Source organism: Triturus cristatus, chromosome 8, assembly GCF_964204655.1.
Source record: "Triturus cristatus chromosome 8, aTriCri1.1, whole genome shotgun sequence".
Classification (NCBI taxonomy): domain Eukaryota; kingdom Metazoa; phylum Chordata; class Amphibia; order Caudata; family Salamandridae; genus Triturus; species Triturus cristatus.
The window spans coordinates 1,467,666,783-1,467,688,778 of NC_140591.1; the positions used below are offsets into that span (position 1 = coordinate 1,467,666,783).

A 21,996-nucleotide genomic window follows, 5' to 3' on the forward strand; every position below is an offset into this window, starting at 1 on the left:
ATCACCGCCCTCCCAGTTGCTCCAGTCCCTTCTGTCTGTGCAGGGCACCACCATGTCTCCTTCGTGCCAGGCACCGCACCCCCTGACCCTGTCACCCCTGCTGCCCTCACTGCAGAGTCTGTGGACATTCAGCAGCAGTTGCAGGTTTGCCAGACATCGATGCTGAATGTCCTCCATGGCCACACCAGACTGCTGACACAGATGGTGTCGTTCATGGAGGGCATGTCAGCAGCGATGTCTGACCAACGGATGTTGCTGAGGTCCATGGACTCTTCACTGACGGCAGCAGTGAGTCTCCTGCAGCGCTTTACCCCCCCTTCCCCAGCCCCATCCACACTTCCCACTCCCATGCCTGTCCAATGCACACCCAGACATTCCCAAGCACGCACCCCACCAGACACAGGCAGCACACCAACACGTAAGGGCAAGCACACACCTCCTGGCACGCACACTCAGGGGGATAAAGGCACACCCACTGGGTCTGGGGCACACAGACATACACGCAGCCACAGTCTGAGTCCGCATGCCTCACTACCCAGTCCCTCCAAAAGCACTCCCCTTGGCTCCCCTGCCACACAGTCAGACAAGGAGAGCTACATGTCTGTGCTGGGCCTCAGCCCCACTGGGTCACCAGCCCGCAAACGGGCAAGGCACTCCCCGGGTAGGGGAGTTGAGTCCCCCCCATGTCCACCCCCTCCCCCAGTAGCGCTGCACCCCATCCCTCCGACCCCCCCCTTCTTTGCAGGGGATACTCTGGATGCCCTGGCAGAAGTGTGCAGCGCCGAGCTCACCTCCACCTTTGGCGCTGCCCCACCACACCTACCCTTACACCTCCTGTCCCTGCGGTGCCTGGTCCTTTCCCACATGATGCCCCCCACAGTCGACGAACCTGAGGGTTCCACTGTGCAGGCAAGCTAGGGGAGACGCGTGCCCATGTGTCCCCCCAAGGACTTCTATTCTGGACTGGCCATTGGCCTTAGTATATAGTGTTCTTGAAAAAAATATAATTTTATGCTGATTAAAGCATTTTCTTTTTACTTTGAACACTATTGCATTTCAGGTATTGATGTTGGTGCTGATGCTCCAGGAGTTGGGGTTGTGGTAATGTGTTATGTTTCTGGCAAAGGTTCGAGTCTGATGGTCATGAGGTGGACCATGGGATCTGCGTGCCATCACAAGGTCTCTGTAAAGGATCTTTGGTCGTGTGTGTTATTTGTTTTTTGATACATTGTACCAAGGAGTGTCCCTTCCTCCGTGTCACCTGACATCTTCCCTGCAGAGAGTTGCACAATTGTTGTGCTGACCTGTGTATACATTCCCTTTGTTGGTGACGGATCCCTTCAACTATGGCCATGCCTGCTCAGCAATGTCTCCGGCTGCATCGTCTGTGCCATCCTTGCTAGTCACTGTACTTGTGTATTGAGTATGTTGCCATGCCTTCATGGAGAAATTCTCCCTTTTCCGCACTATGCATGTGGGTAATCCCAGCCTAGCACACATATGGTACTTGTTCTGAAGGGTATTTGGGCTCACAATTGTGGGCATTGTATCTGTGGGAACTCCACCCTATTCCTTCCATGAGAGACAACATCTTGGTGGCTGTCCCAGCACCTGTACATTCCTATGAGTCCTGGGATGTGCGTGACAGTGTGTGTTCCCTTTGGCTCTCTTAGTTTAGTAGGCATTGACATGACTATACAGTCTTGTGGCATGATCTCTGTGTGTGTATTGTGCTGCATCTGCCAGGGGTGTGTATGCATGTGTCCTCACACCCACATGTGGTGTGTCATGCAGTGGAGGAAAGACATCCATCCTCATGGGAGTGGGACACTGCTGTCAGTGATGTGTTGTTATGGCACTATCAACATAGTCGAAAATTAGGGATGCGTACATACACCCATGGAGTTGTGGTCATCTCATAATGATGTACACACCCCCATGTCTCTGTCCACTGCTGGTATTCCTCTGCACCCACCCTTCACATGTCTCTGTCCACTGCTGGGAGTGATAGGCACCCACCCCCACGTCTCTGTCCACTGCTGGGTGTGATAGGCACCCACCCCTCACATGTCTCTGTCCACTGCTGGGAGTGATAGGCACCCACCCCTCACATGTCTCTGTCCACTGCTGGTATTCCTCTGCACCCACCCCTCACATGTCTCTGTCCACTGCTGGGAGTGATAGGCACCCACCCCTCAAATGTCTCTGTCCACTGCTGGGAGTGATAGGCACCCACCCCTATCATGTCTCTGTCCACTGATGGGAGTGATAGGCACCCACCCCCATGTCTCTGTCCACTGATGGGAGTGATAGGCACCCACCACTTACATGTCTCTGTCCACTGCTGGTATCTCTATGCACCCACCCCTCACATGTCTCTGTCCACTGCTGGGAGTGATAGGCACCCATCCCTCACATGTCTTTGTCCACTGCTGGGAATCCTAGGCAGCCACCCCTCACATGTCTCTGTCCACTGTTGGGAGTGATAGGCACCCACCCCTCACATGTCTTTGTCCACTGCTGGGAATCCTAGGCAGCCACCCCTCACATGTCTCTGTCCGCTGCTGGGAGTGATAGGCACCCACACCTCACATGTCTCTGTCCACTGCTGGTATTCCTCTGCACCCACCCCTCACATGTCTCTGTCCACTGATGGGAGTGATAGGCACCCACCCCTCACATGTCTCTGTCCACTGCTGGTATTCCTCTGCACCCACCCCTCACATGTCTCTGTCCACTGCTGGGAGTGATAGGCACCCACCCCCATGTCTCTGTCCACTGATGGGAGTGATAGGCACCCACCACTTACATGTCTCTGTCCACTGCTGGTATTCCTCTGCACCCACCCCTCACATGTCTCTGTCCACTGCTGAGAGTGATAGGCACCCACCCCTCACATGTCTTTGGCCACTGCTGGGAATCCTAGGCAGCCACCCCTCACATGTCTCTGTCCACTGCTGGGAGTGATAGGCACCCACACCTCACATGTCTCTGTCCACTGCTGGGAGTGATAGGCACCCACACCTCACATGTCTCTGTCCACTTCTGGGAGTGATAGGCACCCACCCCCATGTCTCTGTCCACTGATGGGAGTGATAGGCACCCACCCCTCACATGTCTCTGTCCACTGCTGGGAGTGATAGGCACCCACACCTCACATGTCTTTGTCCACTGCTGGGAATCCTAGGCAGCCACCCACCCGCACCCTTGGTGCAGTACACTGCTGTCCTGGGCATACACACATCCCAATATACTGGTTATATGCTGCACCAGGCCCTAAGCCAACATTTGTGGCGTGTGTACGCCTTGTAACAAAAATGTACTGGTGCCCTATGGGTACGGGTGATGCGGTCCGTACACCCGCATTCATAGGGTGGGTACGGTCCGTACCACGCGTACCCCTACGTCACCACTACAATGGTGGTACGGACCGTACCCACGCTCTGATGGCGTGGGTACGGTCCGTACCACGCGTACCCCTACGTCACCACTACAATGGTGGTACGGACCGTACCCACGCCCTCAGAGCATGGGTACGGTCCGTACCACGCGTACCCCTATGTCACCACTACAATGGTGGTATGGACCGTACCCACTCTCTGAGGGCGTGGGTACGGTCCGTACCACGCGTACCTCTACGTCACCACTACAATGGTGGTACGGACCGTACCCACACCCTCAGAGCGTGGGTACGGTCCGTACCACGCGTACCTCTACGTCACCACTACAATGGTGGTACGGACCGTACCCACGCTCTGAGGGCGTGGGTATGGTCCGTACCACGTGTACCCCTACGTCACCACTACAATATTGGTACGGACCGTACCCACGCCCTCAGAGTGTGAGTACGGTCCGTACCACGCGTACCCCTACGTCACCACTACAATGGTGGTACGGACCGTACCCACGCTCTGAGGGCGTGGGTACGGTCCGTACCACGCGTACCCCTACGTCACCACTACAATGGTGGTACGGACCGTACCCACGCCCTCAGAGCGTGGGTACGGTCCGTACCACGCGTACCCCTACGTCACCACTACAATGGTGGTACGGACCGTACCCACGCTCTGAGGGCGTGGGTACGGTCCGTACCACGCGTACCCCTACATCACCACTACAACGGTGGTACGGACCGTACCCACGCCCTCAGAGCGTGGGTACGGTCCGTACCACGCGTACCTCTACGTCACCACTACAATGGTGGTACGGACCGTACCAACGCTCTGAGGGCGTGGGTACGGTCCGTCCCACCAATGAAGTGGTGACGGGTACGCGTACACGTCCACTTCCGTTGTTGCGGTACGCAGGGATTGGTGGACACGCCCCCCAAAGTGACCAGACCCTGGAGGTAATGTATGTCCTCCATATTGTATGTTTTAATTTGTGTAGGGGGTATGTTTCATGCCCCTCACCCCCCCTTGACCCATGGGTGTTGTTCTCACCTTCTGCGGCGTGTGCGTCGGGTTCGGTGCACCAGGTCGTAGGCTAGGAGGGCCGGGATGACACGTAGGATGGGGTCCATGGCTGTCCGTCGCGTACCGGTGCTCCCTATTCGCGTCGTACTCAATTTCCCGGGAGTTTTTGGCTGCCGTAAAAAATGAGCCGTGCGGAGTGACGTAGGCACGAATCGTACTTGCTGGTCTGTAAAATGCTGCCTGACTCCGTACGGACGTCACGTACGCGATGTCCCGGATCAGAATTGTGGGTATTTTTTAGCCACACGTAGTTTTTTACGAATCGTACGGAAATGGTATTTCTGTACGAATCGTACTTGCTGGTTTGTAAGGTGGATTTCCCGGGTACGAGTCGTACGGAGAATACGCTCCGTACGACCATTCGTACCCGGGTTTTACAGGATTGGAATCGGCACCTTTATATACATATGTTTCATTTTTTTAAATTACATTTATTTGTTATATTCGTTAAACTGTATATTAAATCTAATTAATTTTTGTTAAGTTAATTTAATTATTTAAAATATTTAATATTATTTTTTATACATATATTAAAAACGATATTTTGTATAACTATATTTTTTACATTGATATTTTTTCTCTCGATATTTTGGTACTCACCATTATAAATATAGAATGTCGATATTATTGCCATCGATATTCACAACTCGTTATTTGTGTATGGGGATATTTTGGGGGTGGATATTCTATCAGTGAACCGTAGACACCATTAAGCCCACAAAGGTTAAAACACAATGAATGGCCATTATGTGAGGAGGACCATAAAGCACGTATTTAATATTGAATGGGAAAAATCACCACATGAGCAAATCACTATGCACCCAAGGTAGCTTCTCTGAGGGTCTTCTCCATGAACTTACAAAATCAATACAATTAATTAGCCCTTTATGCTACTTTTGAAGTTGCCAAAGGTGGTTTTCAACGCGTGGGCCCTTATTATCATACTTAGTGACTTTAACATATTCAACTGAGACGTTTTGTTATTATGAGGTGGCAGTGCACAATCAATTATCATTAATTGTACAGTGATTCCCCAGAGTTTATATAAATGAAAATTGATGTACATTATTTTTGCATATTGTACACAAATGTTCTCTTAACTATCTGGTTTTAAATATGTGAGTTATGCTTGTGCAGTTTAACTTTTTAAATGTGAGTCATTTAAATATATATTAAGTTTAGAAAAAATATTTCTGAATGGGGACCACAACTAACTTGGGGCTTGCTGCTGCTTCTGATGTAACCTTGTCATTGATGGCACAAGTGGTTCTTGCATCCTTACGAAAGATCCAGAATGCCTCTGTAGACTAATCTTCAATATTTGTAAAATGAACAGTGTCCATGTCTATCTTAAACAACTTCACTGTCTATCCGTTGCAAGGGCATCCAATTTAAAGTGGCACACATGACATTCAAGACCTGTAATAATATCTGAATATCTGAGCTCTCTTTTTAGCTTGGGAGTTCTCAAAGTATAGAGAGATACCAAAGGGGATGATGGACGGAGCGTTTGAGCAAATCAAACACTCACCCCCAGTCAATTGATCTGGGTTTAATTCATCATCATTCTTTAGCTCACTCTACCACCCCAGTTCAGACATGGCCATATGCAAATCAGTCTGACCCTGTGCCTCATGGGAACAGTCCAGCCCGAACGGCCAAGCTATGTCTTCCCTGGACCGGAAACAAGCATCCTGGGACCGGTTTCGGGTTCATAACCCTCATCAGCCAGGCTATCTTTCATCTCAAAGTATACCCAAGTTCAGACCCTTTGGTCACAATCTCAGGCCTTGTACTCCATCCCTAAATAGTTTCCGACTCCCACTCTCCCTTCGGATGGAAACCACCTTAATCAGATTCCGTAAAAACTTGCCTCCATAGCCAGTAAATTCTGTAAAGGTGTTGTTCAGTAGTGACAAAAGACTCCTAGAAAGTTATGCTGTATTCTATAAAGATCCAATAATATTAACAATATTTAGAGCAACATCTTGACCTTTAGTGGCTATTTTAGCACCCATGTATTAAAAGAGAGCGAAATAAAAATGATTGCCTTAGCTTAGCTTAGCCTAGCCTGTCACTGCAGTTGCTATATTCTCTTGCCCACGCTAACCATACCTAAAGGAACTGTCTGTGACATTTTTAAGCTCTGTTTCACAGCTTGACTTTCGAGAGGAGGAAGTGTTGATCAGCTTGCTAACCCCAAAAGCTTAAAATTCTTTTTCTGCTGGGGTTTCCGCATGAGGGTGGGGGAGTGCCACGCTAAACGTGGAAAATAGAATTGGAATGACATTATTTCATTGTCATTTTATTTTTCACGCAGAGCGGAGGATCTGCCAGCCTGCCTTCAGCCAGGAGAAATGGGGCGGTGTCCTCCTCCTAGAGGAATGGAGGAGCTAGTTGGACGCCCCAAAGTACGCATGTCAATTTGACCATCTCTCTTGCACCGGCCAAAGTGACATGCGCAATTTGCAGCTCTCCATAAAGCTATTTTAGACCCTGGGTGGAAAGCAAGCACAGGCCTCCAGCGCCTGAAGGAGCGTCCAGCCAGCCTGCTCCATCCATTACTGGTGCTTCTCTCATTCTTGTTACCAGCATGGGAGCAGCACCAGGATTGGTTAATGGAATTGACTGGAGCAGGCGCACTCGGAGCGAAGGACCGGAGCGAGGAGGACGTCGGACATGCATCAAGCGAGGTGAGTGACTTTATTTTTCATGCAAGGTGGACAGGGGAAGGAAAGAAAACGGGGCAGGCACATGGCACAGCAAATAGGAGAGTTGAGAAAGGATGTTGTGCCTGTTGGAAATGAGAGGGGGGGAGGGAGTACCAAAGTTGCAACATTTATAAGAGGGCTAGTCCCTCTGCTAAAGTGTGGGTGGTATTGGCTTTTGAAATGATTAATATCACTGCAAATACTTTCATTATATTTTAAACTTGTAACATTTAGGATATATCGTAGATTATGAATATTTAAAAAAATATATATTTTCACTTTTGGATTCTATGATACCAGTATTTCCTGAACGACCCCTAAAATGTCCAAACTGTGATGCTTTCTTGCAAATAACGGAGCATAAGTTTCCAGAAAAGAGAGGTTTAGTTTGATAAAAACAGACTAGTAGACATTCATACAAAATGATGCTTTGTTTTTATTTTGTTAATGCATACACAATTTCAAGAGGCTGGAATTAATTTTCCAAAAATATAGAAAAGGTGCATGGATTAATATCAAATTTTAGGCAAAATGAGTCAGGGTACATGCAATACAATTGTTTTAAGATGTAGTATTGTCGGTATGTTAAAGGCAGATATTTACAATGGTCTTCTGGACAAAAAACAATGGGGAACTTTGGAAGTTGCAACAAAACATCATTAATATATTTATTGTGTACCACATGAAGAGGCATCTGAAAGAAATGGATATGCTCAGGATCTCATCACCTTATTCATGATCATTCAAACGCATTTTAGAATGACAAAAGGCACAGGCAAGAACATGAAGGCATATCCTGAGCGCCTAGACAAACTCAAGGTGCCTGTCTGCTGGGATATTGTATTGTGTTTTGTGTTCCTCAAATAGTTTGGACAGCTCCTCCATGTAGATCTTATGGATGCGATCAATTTCCTTGTCCGTGGGGTTCTGCTTCTGCTCCACCTTGATTGGCTTTCCCACTAAGAAAGAACAACAGGGACATGTGTGAGCACAGCATCAGTCAGATGGTACTGTCGCGAAGTCTTAAAACCTTTCATTATACAAAGGAGCAAGCCCTTAAAAAGCATATTGCTTGTATTAGTTAGTTAAGTGGAGAGATAACATAATACAACATGTGCGTTAGTAAAGCGCACGTTCACCGCAAGGTGCACCCTGGCGCTGAATAACAGATGTTTATTGTTACCAACACAATGGTACTCATTTTATCGACTTCAGAAGGATAAAAGGCTGGGTGGACCGGTTTGAACCTGTGACCATGAGGTCCAACACAGGCCTCTACAGTGATCGCAATAGTCCACTAAGCCACCAGAACTGACAAATACCTAGGTTTCGACGACACCAGCTTGGTACGACTTTTAATGTGCAAAGCAATACAATGCATTAAAATTTGATATGTCCTTAAGGATGTGAGACAGGTAGAACTTGCAATGTTGAAAACCACAGTATGCAAATATTATTACACATGTCATGCAAAATATATCCTATGATCTCCTTTATTCAGTCGCGATGTTGAAAATGCCTTGTCCTAAGAAGCGGAAATCCTTGTAATATATGTGGGTGGGCGTGGTATTTGTGATTAAGAGGTGGACCTGAGTCTGTTTAATAGCAATGCTCCTAACAAATTGAACCAACTTGGTATTTGAACGCTGCATTTGTGGTGACTAAGGTGCCTACACATATATTTCAATTATAAGGTAGACCTAGGAAAATGCTTCCCACAAAGAAGCATAAGTAATTACCATTTTTATGCATCCTGCTGCATGTACTTCAATGTAGGGCCAGTTTTTAAGAAAGTTACATTTTCTTGTGCTTAACAATTGCCTATATCCATACAATTATCACCTTACATTCCTATTTTCTATTTTCAACTGGATGCAGCATATCGCAGTGTGCTAACCTAGTGCTTTTCAGGTGTGTTTGACAATGTACACTTAGTCGCCCAGAAAAAATGCACTTTTATTCATAAGTGGAAATACATGTATTTGTAATTACTATATTACATGTTTCTTTCACCGTTTATTAGGAGAGCAAAGGCAAAAAATTCCATAGAGTCTAAGGATGAACAATCCAACATACAGTGATATGGTTTCAACATTATAAATATTTTGATGATGAACATGTAATGCAAAATAAGAAATAAAATATAATTTCTGTATACCTTCATCATGCTACAACATACTTTTCTTAGTTTTAAGAATAAAAAAAAAGACATAAAAATACCTTCGATGTAGCATTTTATTGTCAGCTTTAACAACGTCATCGTAGTTCTGACAAAAGTGCCCGTTGTGGTATGCGGAGGAATGCATTGATTTGCAAGCAGTGAATAGGGCCAGACTGGGAACAGAAACCGGCCCTGGCAAACTGCTCAGCCGGCCCCTCCTGGTGTGAGGGGGAGTGCAGCCGAGCAGTTTGCGAGGGCCGGTTTTGGCCGATTTTGTTACATGGGGCCTATATTGCTGACCCCGGTCACAAAAATGGCCCCCCAGGGGCCCAAAACCAGCCCCCACCCTAGCGGCCTACCGGGGAAACGCCCAGTGCTCGCTATGGCCAGTCCGGCCCTGGCAGTGAAGAGGTTAATGTAATCATTTTGTGTTTTTAAAGTAAGCTTCGATTTGAGTCCAACAGAAGGCGACTTGTAAGCTCAAATCAGCAGAAAACTATCTCTGACTAATGGATGGATGCCTGTTAGGATAGGAATGTCCTGTGCATGTTAAACAGGCATGTACCCCGACTTAAGACACCTAACTGCATGTGAACCTGGTATCCTTACTATTCTATGGCTTAGCTAACATGCTGATCTGGTGTGCGCACTGACACAAAGGGCTTTCCATGGTGATTCTGAGGTCCATAACCTGTTCTGTGAAGTGGAGGGGTGCAACGAGTGTACCCTCTGTTTCATCAAGCACAGAAAATGTTTCCTTATTATGAACATTTCCGCCGAACATTTTTCTGCACTTTAAATTTCTCCCATTAAAAAAACAAATGGTTGTATGTTTGTGTTGTACATGTGATGGAATCACATATGGCGAAAAGGTATGCCCTGGGCTACAAGTACATGCAACACAGGCTCTCAGTCACCCATACATATGCATCCCATGTATCCCATTCATTCTCATAGATCTTCATACATCACCACAGACCATGCACTCACTGACGCACATGGCAGACCTATCATAATACCTCTAGTCACAGCATTTAGTTCAAAACATAGTATCGGGCTCCATGGACATCAGGTTTAAAGTCAATGAAGCTGGGCGAGGCGGTGTCTGGTAACCATGTGCAAGTTACATGGCCTTCAGTAGCTCACGATGATTTGCACTGATCAGTAGTAGCTCTCATTACAGAAAAGGTTGGAGACCCCTGCTCTGGCTCAACATAGGACGATTGTCCATGTTGTGGGTTGTTGGCATATAGCTGTGGTTGCAGTGTACCGTTGTTTTGATGCTAGTACTGAACAGACATGTTTCTCTGACTCTCTTCTCAAGCTTGTCAGTGCAGTCCTCTCTGGCTCTCTCCTTTTAAATACTGCTGCAGAGCCAAGCCATCTCATATCTTTCCCTTCAACTAGCTGCAGTGCCCAGATTCTCCAGTCCTCTACTAATCACACTGGCTGCAGTCCTTTCCCCTCCCACTTGCTCAGAGCCAGCCTTTTTAGCTCTCACTTACATAGAGCTTTAGTTGTCTTTTGACCAGGCCTATTGTTTCCAATATACATAAAGTGAGCTTTGAGTCACGCCTTGCTCAAGATTGGAGGGGTTTGTTGTCAATCTACTTTCCCAGCTCCTGTTTTGATTATTTTTCTCTATGCACTGGTGTTTGGCCTTCCCAGGAGCATTTCAATATCCCATTGTTCTGATTGGTTGACTTCTGTCCTTCCACTGCTGATGTTACTTGCATTCAGGGATCTGCTTTTGTCTTTTACTTTCAGCACTCCATAAGAATGTGTGTGTTTTCTTGCTCTCTCCTCTGTGTGCTGCTTCCCACTCACCTTCCCCATTCCCATCCCCGTCAAGCTCGTACTTTCGTTCCCCTGCCCAGCTCCATTCTTCTATGCTTTTTAATAATTTATTTAAAAACATAGCTCCCCTGTTGCACACCCTACCATTGTTCTCACTGCTTGGCGGCATTTCCCTCCCCCTGATCCCCTGCCTGTTGTACCATTCCTCCCCCATCCCTCCCCATACACATTTTACTTTGTTTATTTATTTGGCAAGACTGGGAGCTGACATTTGTTGCTGGGATGCTCCTGTCTTAAAATGGGCTTTGACACACATTGAATTCATTTTTTAACATTTATCGCTTCAAGATTGGCATCCGCCATCTTGGAACAGTAAGTACAGTAACAAAAATGGTAAAAATAATAGACATATCAGTACATCAATTGTTCTAGGGCTTCAAGTCATGTTCACTTTAAAATGGCTGCTGTGCGTAGGTATTATGTAATTCCTCATTTTTGGATGTCTATCGCTGAACTTGTCAAATGATTCTAAATACATCCTCTTTCTATCTCTTATTCAGTTGTGTTTTCCTGTGAAATTTAACAGGATTCAAAACTAGACCAATCGCTGGACCACTGATTTTTAATAACAACCTGGACGTGAATGGCTTAGTTTGCAGCCTGGCTTGATGCTAACGAAGCTTCCTGCTTCCCCTGAGAAGTGATGCACGACTACTTTCTGTACACTTAAATGTCCAAATCGCGCCTCGCCATGTGATTTTCACCTTCATGGAGCCTGATCACGCCCATAATGTACTAGCATATGACATAAAAGGACAGAGTTGATGCAGGTAGTGGGTGGGTCTTCTAGTCTCTGCTGGTTCCTGGTGCTACCTTCCTGCTTGTCTTTCGATGAATGTGGTTGCATTGTATTATCGCATGTGGTTGCAAGTCATGGACTGGCTACATAAACCACTGTTGTGCAAGCTGCAACCGGAGCCATGGCATTTGAGCCCCGGGGATACTCCAAGGCCGAGCTGCAGGTGCTGGAAGTGGTGGTCCTCTGTTGAGAGCCGCTGATGGTGCCCTACTCAACATCTTTGGGGAGGTCCTGGGCCTCATTTTTAGCTTCTCGTACCCTCTTCCTGAGCCTGCTCCGGTCTCTAACATAGGAAAATGCTCTTTTCTGAGTCTGCATCCCAACACTTCACCTCTCCACTTTCCATTCCCCACTGTCACAAGGCGCAACCAAGAGTTTTCCACCGCTACTCTGCCAGAGCTCACCTTGGCACTGCTTTGTGCCACCAGGGAGTCAAGGGCATACACTGGAAGAGAAAGGAGGAAGCCAGCCTTCTCTGGTAGATTTCTAGTACCAACTTTAAGAGGCAGAAAACAATGGGAGTGTGGCACAGCAACAACACACCCACACAGAGCAAGCCACCGTGGCACAACTTTAGAATGGCTCTAAACTCACTGGCCCAGTGCATGGGCCTATTTTAGGTCAAAGAGGCGGGACCATTTCTAAAACTGGCTGCTTTTCCATTACTTAGAACATCTACAAGTCTATGGCATTTTAGTCCATGTATCTGAAAATGCCATCAGTACAAAAGGCACCGAGACACTGAAAGGAATTCTCCTCCTTTGTGGAGTGTTGTGTCAGCCCATCTGTTTAGGTGACTGACCCGGAGATTGTTAGGCTAGCAGGATTGGTATGTAGAGTGAAGGTGTTAAAAGTAAGGTTGCTTCAAAGGGACTTCAGAAGTGCCTCTCTATCTGTGAATGTGACTCTCTTGAATGTGATGGAAGGTCAAGGGAGGGCAGATAGGCGTGATCGATGCTGACTTCGACAAGGTGCTTACAAAGGGACAGTGAACTCCTAACACTCCCTTTGCATCATATCACCTGAACAAGTGCACAGCACCTTAAAAAAACGCCGATGTCGGATTAACAAGAAAAAATTTATTAGTTCACGTCCGAAAAGAGAAATCTGTGTGCACATTTTTCTTAATTCCGTTTAGAGCAATCAACTCCACGATGCATGTTAAGATTATCTCCAGCGTCAATCCTTTGAATGCAGTAAATTAAGTCCAGAGTAATCTACGATGCCCAGACTTCCCATAATTCGCTTCAGGTCGAATCTTTACAGTTTAACTCATTCCTCACCTTAAAAAAAGTCTTGCAAGTTTTTGTGATCATTAAAGTGATTTATGCGACAGACGTGTGTATTATAAATATGTGTTTCTCTTGGCTGAAAGATGTGAATTTATTATTATTTATTATTCATCCTTTTTCTTAGTGTTGTAGTTTTTTTTCATGTATTAATACATACAATTATCTTGTAATGAGTCATGTGTTCTGTCAGGCCACCCCTGGGGGCCTCAAATGTGAAGCACTGCTGCTTTTTTTTATTGGGGTCCCATATTGCACCACTGCTGCAAAACCAGCCACCAATAACAAAACTGACCCCTACCACTGCAAAACCAGACACCTGTAACAAAACAGACCCCTACCACTGCAAAATCAGTAACAAAACTGACCCCTACCACTGCAAAACCAGCCACCAGTAACAAAACTGACCCCTACCACTGCAAAACCAGCCACCAGTAACAAAACTGACCCCTACCACTGCAAAACCAGACACCTGTAACAAAACAGACCCCTACCACTGCAAAATCAGTAACATAACTGACCCCTACCACTGCAAAACCAGCCACCAGTAACAAAACTGACCTCTACCACTGCAAAACCAGCCACCAGTAACAAAACTGACCCCTACCACTGCAAAACCAGACACCTGTAACAAAACAGACCCCTACCACTGCAAAATCAGTAACAAAACTGACCCCTACCACTGCAAAACCAGCCACCAGTAACAAAACTGACCCCTACCACTGCAAAACCACCCCTACCACTGCAAAACCAGACACCTGTAACAAAACAGACCCCTACCACTGCAAAACCAGTAACACAACTGACCCCTACCACTGCAAAACCAGCCACCAGTAACAAAACTGACCCCTACCACTGCAAAACCAGACACCTGTAACAAAACAGACCCCTACCACTGCAAAACCAGTAACAAAACTGACCCCTACCACTGCAAAACCAGCCACAGTAACAAAACTGACCCCTACCACTGCAAAACCAGCCACCAGTAACAAAACTGACCCCTACCACTGCAAAACCAGCCACCATCCTTCAAGCCTTCCAGTGAAAGGCCCGATGCCAGGTGCTGCCAGTCTGGCCATGGCGGGCTTTGGGTCTAGATCTTTCTCATGATTGGATGTCTTTGTTATCTTTCTCAGTGTCTGCTCTTCATCCGATGACTTTCATTGCTTTTGACCCCCGAAGAGCATAATGGTCTCATGGTGTTCTGATTGGATGAGTTGCAGGGCCGGACTGGCCGTAGCGATCACCGGGCAATCCCCCGGTGTGCCGCACAGGTGGGGGCCAGTTTTGGGCCCCTGGGGGCCGTTTTTGCAGCATAGCTGCAAAATAGGTCCTGTAACAAGATCGGCCGAAAACCGACCCTGGCAAAGAGCTCGGCGGCACCCCCAACCCCCGGGGAGGGGGAGGGGGAGGGGGGGGGGCGGCCGAGCACTTTGCCAGGGCCGGTTTTGGTTCTCAGTCCGGCTCTGATGAGTTGTATTTTTCCACTGCTGACTGGAGGGGACTTAGCATTTAACACTTTGTGAAAGTGCATTTGCGTTCTTACTCTCGACCATGGTTTTTCCTCTGTCCCCAGCGTGCTCTGCTTTACTCTCCTCCTCTGCTCACTATCACACTCCATGTGCCACTCCCTGTTTTAAATATATGAATATTTTTTACGACCGCCTGGCAGCTCCGATTGATATGGTGCCGTTTTCTTTCTTTTTTTGCACTATCACTCACTTTTTTCACTATTTTTACTTTCAATCTACTTTCAAACATGGCTATCCGCCAAGCCACAATTGTAAATGAAAAGTAACAAAACGGTCACTATGAGTCTCAATGCATGTGCACCCTTGTCAAGATGCACGTGTGCACATGCATCCTGACACATTTGTACATAATCACCGTGATGCATGCAAATGCATTGGTAGCCATCATGAAATGAATGTTCTTTATTTTAAAAAAATGGTCAGATTGTCGTCCATGCATGTGCATGCGTGATGATGACGGCAAAGAAAAAACATTGACAAAGCCATTATGTCTTCCATTTACAGCCTAGATCTATTGGCTTTGCCAATGCATGTTTAGGTCTGGGCATGAGCAGTGAGATCTACCACCATTTAACAGTGCCCCTCAAGTCTCCATAACCAGTCTCTCAGATTCATTTAGTTTTATAGCGCCACTCATACCAGTGTGAAGTGTCAGAGCACTTTACATCATATACACATTTAACAGAGACAATCACACATGTAAATCAGTGTATAGGAAATGTTACATGAGACAGAGGATTACAAGATGTAGGAGTCAAATGTCATCCATACTGGTAGGTAGCATAGTTTAGGAGTCTTGGTCTGGAAAAGCACAAATTCAGAATTTAAAACATAACACAAATTGTTAGGGGTTCTCTTTAATATTAATAATTCATTTCTACCCAAATGAACCCTTTTGCAAGATTTGGTTAAGGAAAGACAGGGCAAAAAAACATGTAGATCTAATATACACCTTGCAGTTTGCATGCACCTCTTTGATGACAGTTAATGGCTCAGTGTTCCATATTAGGATTTTAACTTATAAACTGCAAGTAACAAAAAGATCTCTCTGACAGAAGCAGTAACCCATTTACCTATTGACATTATGTGTACTTCGTGATCTGCATTGCACACGTTCTTAGCAGCAGGAATACTAACCTGCTGAGCTACCTTAGGAGGAGTCGAACTTCCACTAGACAAAACTCCTCTCTCTTCTCCAGGAAGATCATTAATCACCGGAGTTATCCTGACATTTTTATTGATGTCTGAAAATTGTTGGAGGTACGGAACGGGGAAGCCATAATATATATGCAATCAGGGCGCCCCCACCCCAAGTCAACGCCCGGTGCGGTGGCACCGATCGCACCGCCCTAGAGCCGGCCCTGTGTCAGGCTGTGTAATCTGGAAGAATAATACATCCCTTTTTCTTTTTTTAAATTGTCTTTATTGGCATTTGTACCAGGAACACAGGTTGGAGACATGGCAGACAATACTATTATCACTGTCATATGGCATAAATCAAAAGCAAGATCCAAAAGAAGGAAATATAAAAAGGAAGGAAGGGGCATAATGTAGAGTAGGAAGGATAATACAATTGAGCATCCCAAGTTACACAGATATTGAAGTGAATAATCAAAGTTGTACAGCGAGAGCAAATAAGATAAGCAGCAGAAGGTATTTGCCATTACATGAATCAAATCATAATAAGGTACCTTAGGCACTCAATTACATATGGATAAGATAGACAAATCTTAAGTCAACATGTGCATGTTCACAGAGAGGCTGTTAGTCCGGTCTCTGCGGCCTGGGTTTTTTGCGGCGAGTTTGTTGTGTTAGCTGTCCAAGGGTAGGTTCTTGTGAGCGTAAATTCAATAGTACTGGTTCCCAAAGTTTGAGGTTTGCAAGGGATTCTGGGTAACAGATCCTGGCGATAGCCACACAAGTAACCCCATCCTAGATTCCACTGCGTGTCTAGTTTTAAAAAATGTATATGTTTGCTAGGGTTCCCTGGGTGCTGGCTGAGCTAGGGTTCAAAATCCACAGCTAGGCAAATTGCAAAAAAAGGTCAGTTTTCACTGGAAAAAATGTGATGTGTCCATGTTGAGTTTTGGGTTGTTTCCTGTCACGGGCAGCAGGCCTACCCACACAAGTGAGGTCCCATTTTTATTGGGAGAATTTGGGTAATGTTGGGTGGGTGAAAGTTTGTAGATCCACAAAGATTCCAGAACTTTCCATCATAGCAATGTGAGGAAAATGTTTTTTTTTTACAAAGTTTGAGTTTTGCAAGGGATTCTGGGTAGAAGAACCTGGTGAGAGCCACAAAATTCACGCCATCCTGGATTTCCCCGGGTGTCTAATTTATAAAAATGGGTAGGTTTGCTAAGTTTCGCTAGGTGCAGAGTGAGCTAGGTTTTAAAATCCACAGCTAGGCCATTGCAAAAAAGGGGTCAGTTTTCACTTGAAAAATGTGATGTGTCCACATTGTGTTTTCAGCCGTTTCCTGTCGCGGGCACTAGACCTACCCACACAAGTGAGGTACCATTTTTATCGGGAGAATTTGGGTAATGCTAGTGGGGGGAAATTTGTGGATCCATTAAGATACCAGAACTTTCCATCACAGAAATATGACGAAATCATGTTTTTTTGACAAAGTTTGGAGTTTGCAAGGGATTCGCGTTAACAGAACCTGGTGGGACCAAGTCACTCAAGTCACCCCATCCTGGATTTCCCTAAGTGTCTAGTTTTCGAAAATGTATATGTTTTCTAGGTTTCCTTAGGTGCAGGTGGAGCTAGGGTTTGAAATCCATAGCTAGGCACATTGCAAAAAAAGGGTCAGTTTTCCCTGGAAAAATGTGATGTGTCCCTGTTTCCTGTCGTGGGCACTAGGCCTACCCACATAAGTGAGGTACCATTTTTATCGGGATACTTTGGGGAATGTGGGGTGCATGGAAGATTCTGGATCCACGCAGATTCTAGAACTTTTCATCAAAAAAATGTGAGGAAAAACTGTTTTTTTGACAAAGTTTGAGGTTTGGAAGGGATTCTGAGTAACAGAACCTGGTGAGAGCCACATAAGTCACCCCATTCTGGTTTCCCTGGGTGTCTAGTTTTCAAAAATATATAGGTTTGCCACGATTCCCTAGGTGCCGGCTGAGCTAGGGTTCTAAATCCACAGCTAGGCATGTTGCAAAAAAAGGGCCGGTTTTCACTGGAAAAATGTGATGTGTCCACATTGTGTTTTGGGCCGTTTCCTGTCGCGGGCTCTAGGCCTATCCACAAAAGTGAGGTACCATTCTGATCAGGAGAGTTTGGGGAATGCTGGGTGTGTAGAAGTTTGTGGATCCACACAGATTCTAGAACTTTCCATCACAGAAATGTGAGGAAAAAGTGTCTTTTTGACACAGATTGAGATTAGGAAAGGGATTCTGGGTAACAGAACCTCGTGAGACCCACACAAGTCACTCCATCCTGGATTCCACTGGATGTCAAGTTTTTAAAAATGTATATGTTTACTAGGTTTCCCTAGGTGCCGGCTGAGCTAGGGTTCAAGATCCACAGCTAGGCACATTGCAAAAAAAGGGTCAATTTTCACTAGAAAAATGTGATGTGTCCCCGTTTCCTGTTATGGGCACTAGGCCTACCCACACAAGTGAGGTACCATTTTTATCGGGATACTTTGGAGAGGAATGTAGGGTGCATGGAAGTTTGTCTATCCAAGCAGATTACAGAACTTTTCATCACAGAAATGTGAGGAAAAATTGTTTTTTTGACAAAGTTTGAGGTTTGGAAGGGATTCTGGGTAACAGAACTTGGTGATATTCACACAAGTCACCCCATTTTGGATTCCCCTGGGTGTCTATTTTTTTTTAATGCATATATTTGCTAGGTTTTTCCTAGGTGACAGCTGAACTAGGGTTTAAAATCCACAGCTAGGCACATTGCAAAAAAAGGGTCAGTTTTACAGGAAAAATGTGATGTGTCCACGTTGTGTTTTGGGCCATTTCCTGTCGCGGGCACTAGGTCTAACCACACAAGTGAGGTACCATTTATAATGGGAGGCTCTGGGAAATGCGGGGTGCATGGAATTATCTGGGTTAACGCAGATTCCAGAACTTTCCATCACAGAATTGTGAGGAAAATGTGTTTTGTTTTTACAAAGTTTGAGGTTTGCAAGGAATTCTGGGTAACAGAACCTGGTGAGAGCCACACAAATCACCCCATCCTGGATTTCCATGGAAGTTTAGTTTTCAAAAATGCATATGTTTGCTAGGTTTCCCTAGGTGCTGGCTGAGCTAGGGTTCACAATCCAGAGCTAGGCACATTGCAAAAAAAATGGGTCAATTTTCAGTGGAAAAATGTGATGTGTCCATGTTGGGGTTTTGGGCCCTTTCCTGTCGCAGGCACTATGCCTACCCTCACTAGTTAGGTACCATTCTGATCAGGAGACTTTGGGGAATGCTGGGTGGGTGGAGGTTTGTGGATCCACACAGATTCCAGAACTTTCCATCACAGAAATGTGAGGACAAAGGGTCTTTTTGCCAAAGATTGAGATTTGGAAAGGGATTCTCGGTAACAGAACCTCGTGAGAGCCACACAAGTCACTCCATCCTGGATTCCACTGGATGTCAAGTTTTAAACATGTATATGTTTGCTAGGTTTCCCCAGGTGACGGCTGAGCTAGGGTTCAAAATCCACAGCTAGGCACAATGCAAGAAAAGGGGCAGTTTTCACTAGAAAAATGTGATGTGTCCTCATTTCCTGTTGTGGCCTACCCACACAATTGAGGTGCCATTTTTATCGGTATACTTTGGGGGGGAATGTGGGGTGCATGGAAGTTTGTGGATCCACGCAGATTCCAGAACTTTTCATCACAGAAATGTGAGGAAAAAGTGTTTTTTTGACAAAGTTTGAGGTTCGCACAAGTCACCCCATTCTGGATTCCCCGGGGTGTCTAGTTTTAAAACAATGCATATATTTGCTAGATTGTTCCTAGGTGCCAGCTGAGCTAGGGTTTAAAATCCCCAGCTAGGCACATTGCAAAAAAAGGGTCAGTTTTACTGGAAAAATGTGATGTGTCTACGATGTGTTTTGGGCTTTCTCCTGTCGCGGGCACTAGGCCTAACCACAAAAGTGAGGTACTATTTATATTGGGAGATTGTGGGAAATGCGGGGTGCTTGGAAATTTGTGGGTTAATGCAGATTCCAGAACTTTTCCATCACAGAAATGTGAGGAAAATGTGTTCTTTTGACAAAGTTTGTGGTTTGGAAGGGATTCTGAGTAAAAGAACCTTGTGAGAGCCACATAAGTCACCCCATTCTGGTTTCCCTGGGTGTCTAGTTTTCAAAAATATATAGGTTTGCCAGGTTGCCCTAGGTGCCGGCTGAGCTAGGGTTCAAAATCCACAGCTAGGCATATTGCAAAAAAAGGGCAGTTTTTCAATGAAAAAATGTGGTGTGTCTACATTGTGTTTTGGGCCGTTTCCTGTCACGGGCTGTAGGCCCACCCACACAAGTGAGGTACCATTCTGATCAGGAGACTTTGGGGAATGCTGGGTAGGTGGAAGTTTCTGGATCCACACCGATTCCAGAACTTTCCATCACAGGAATGTGAGGAAAAAGTGTCTTTTTGACAAAGATTGAGATTTGGAAAGGGATTCTGGGTAACGGAACCTCGTGAGAACGACATAAGTCACTCCATCCTGGATTCCACTGGATGTCAAGTTTTTTAAAATGTATAGGTTTGCTAGGTTTCCCTAGATGCCGGCTGATCTAGGGTTTAAAATTCACAGCTAGTTACATTGCAAAAAAAGGGGCAGTTTTCAATAGAAAAATGTGATGTGCCCCCGTTTCCTGTTATGGGCACTAGGCCTACCCACACAAGTGAGGTACCATTTTTATCAGGATACTTTGGGGAGAAATGTGAGGTGCATGGAAGTTTGTGGATCCACACAGATTCCAGAACTTTTCATCAAAGAAATGTGAGGAAAACGTGTTTTTTTGTCAAAGTTTGAGGTTTGGAAGGGATTCTGGGTAACAGAACCTGGTGATATTCACACAAGTCACCCCATTTTGGATTCCCCTGGGTGTCTATTTTATAAAAATGCATATATTTGCTATGTGCAAGCTGAGCTAGGGTTCAAAATCCACAGCTAGGCACATTGCAAAAAAAGGGTCAGTTTTACTGGAAAAATGTGATGTGTCCACGTTGTGTTTTGGGCCATTTCCTGTCACGGACACTTGGCCTAACCACACAAGTATGGTACCATTTATAATGGGAGACTCTGGGAAATGTGGGGTGCATGGAATTATGTGGGTTAACGCAGATTCCAAATCTTTCCCTCACAGAATTGTGAGGAAAATGTGTTTTTTATTTTACAAAGTTTGAGGTTTGCAAGGAATTCTGGGTAACAGAACCTGGTGAGAGCCACACAAATCACCCCATCCTGGATTTCCATGGAAGGTTAGTTTTCAAAAATGCATAGGCTTGCTAGGTTTCCCTAGGTGCTGGCTGAGATAGGGTTCACAATCCAGAGCTAGGCACATTGCAAGTAATGGGTAACTTTTCAGTGGAAAAATGTGATGTGTCCATGTTGGGGCTTTGGGCACTTTCCTGTCACTGGCACTAGGCCTACACTAACAAGTAAGGTACCATTTTTATCAGGAGACTTAGGGGAACACAGAATCGTAGAACAACTGTTATCACCTATTGACTTTCTATGTATTTCTGCATTCCGAATGTAAGACAATGTTTAAAAAACATGTCGATTTGAAAAATGTCCTATAATTCACATGCTTGTATCGTTACCCACAATTTCTGAGATGTGCAAATAACTGCTGCTTCTAAACTCTACATTTTATTCCCATTTCAGAAATACGTAGGTGACCTTGATACCTATTTTTCACTCTTTATATTTTACCAAATGAATTGCAGTATACCAGGTACACAATGAAAACCCATTGCAAGGCTCAGCTCAGTTATTGGCTCTGGGTACCTTGGGTTCATGGTGAACCTACAAGTCCTATATATCACCAAACCAGAATGGTCAAACGAACATAATGGATATGTTCCCTTTAATAATATGCCATAGTAAGAAGTTACAGGTGAAAATGTTGGCACAAATGGCTGTTTATTTCAACTCAATTTCAATAGTTTTTTTTATTTTAACTGTTAGTTTCTATAGGGAAACTTTGAA

The 21,996-nt window shown here is 45.4% G+C and overlaps 1 protein-coding gene across 1 annotated transcript in view; it reads right to left on the minus strand.

Annotated features, from left to right (window-relative positions):
- Positions 1-7,602: 7,602 nt before the first annotated feature.
- MOGAT2 (monoacylglycerol O-acyltransferase 2) overlaps positions 7,603-21,996 on the minus strand; it is a 341,554-nt gene continuing 327,160 nt past the window's right edge. The window contains exon 6 of the mRNA XM_085623284.1: positions 7,603-8,145. Coding sequence (XP_085479410.1) covers positions 7,991-8,145 — 155 coding nt within the window. The 3' untranslated portion in view covers positions 7,603-7,990. The remainder of the gene's footprint in view (positions 8,146-21,996) is intronic.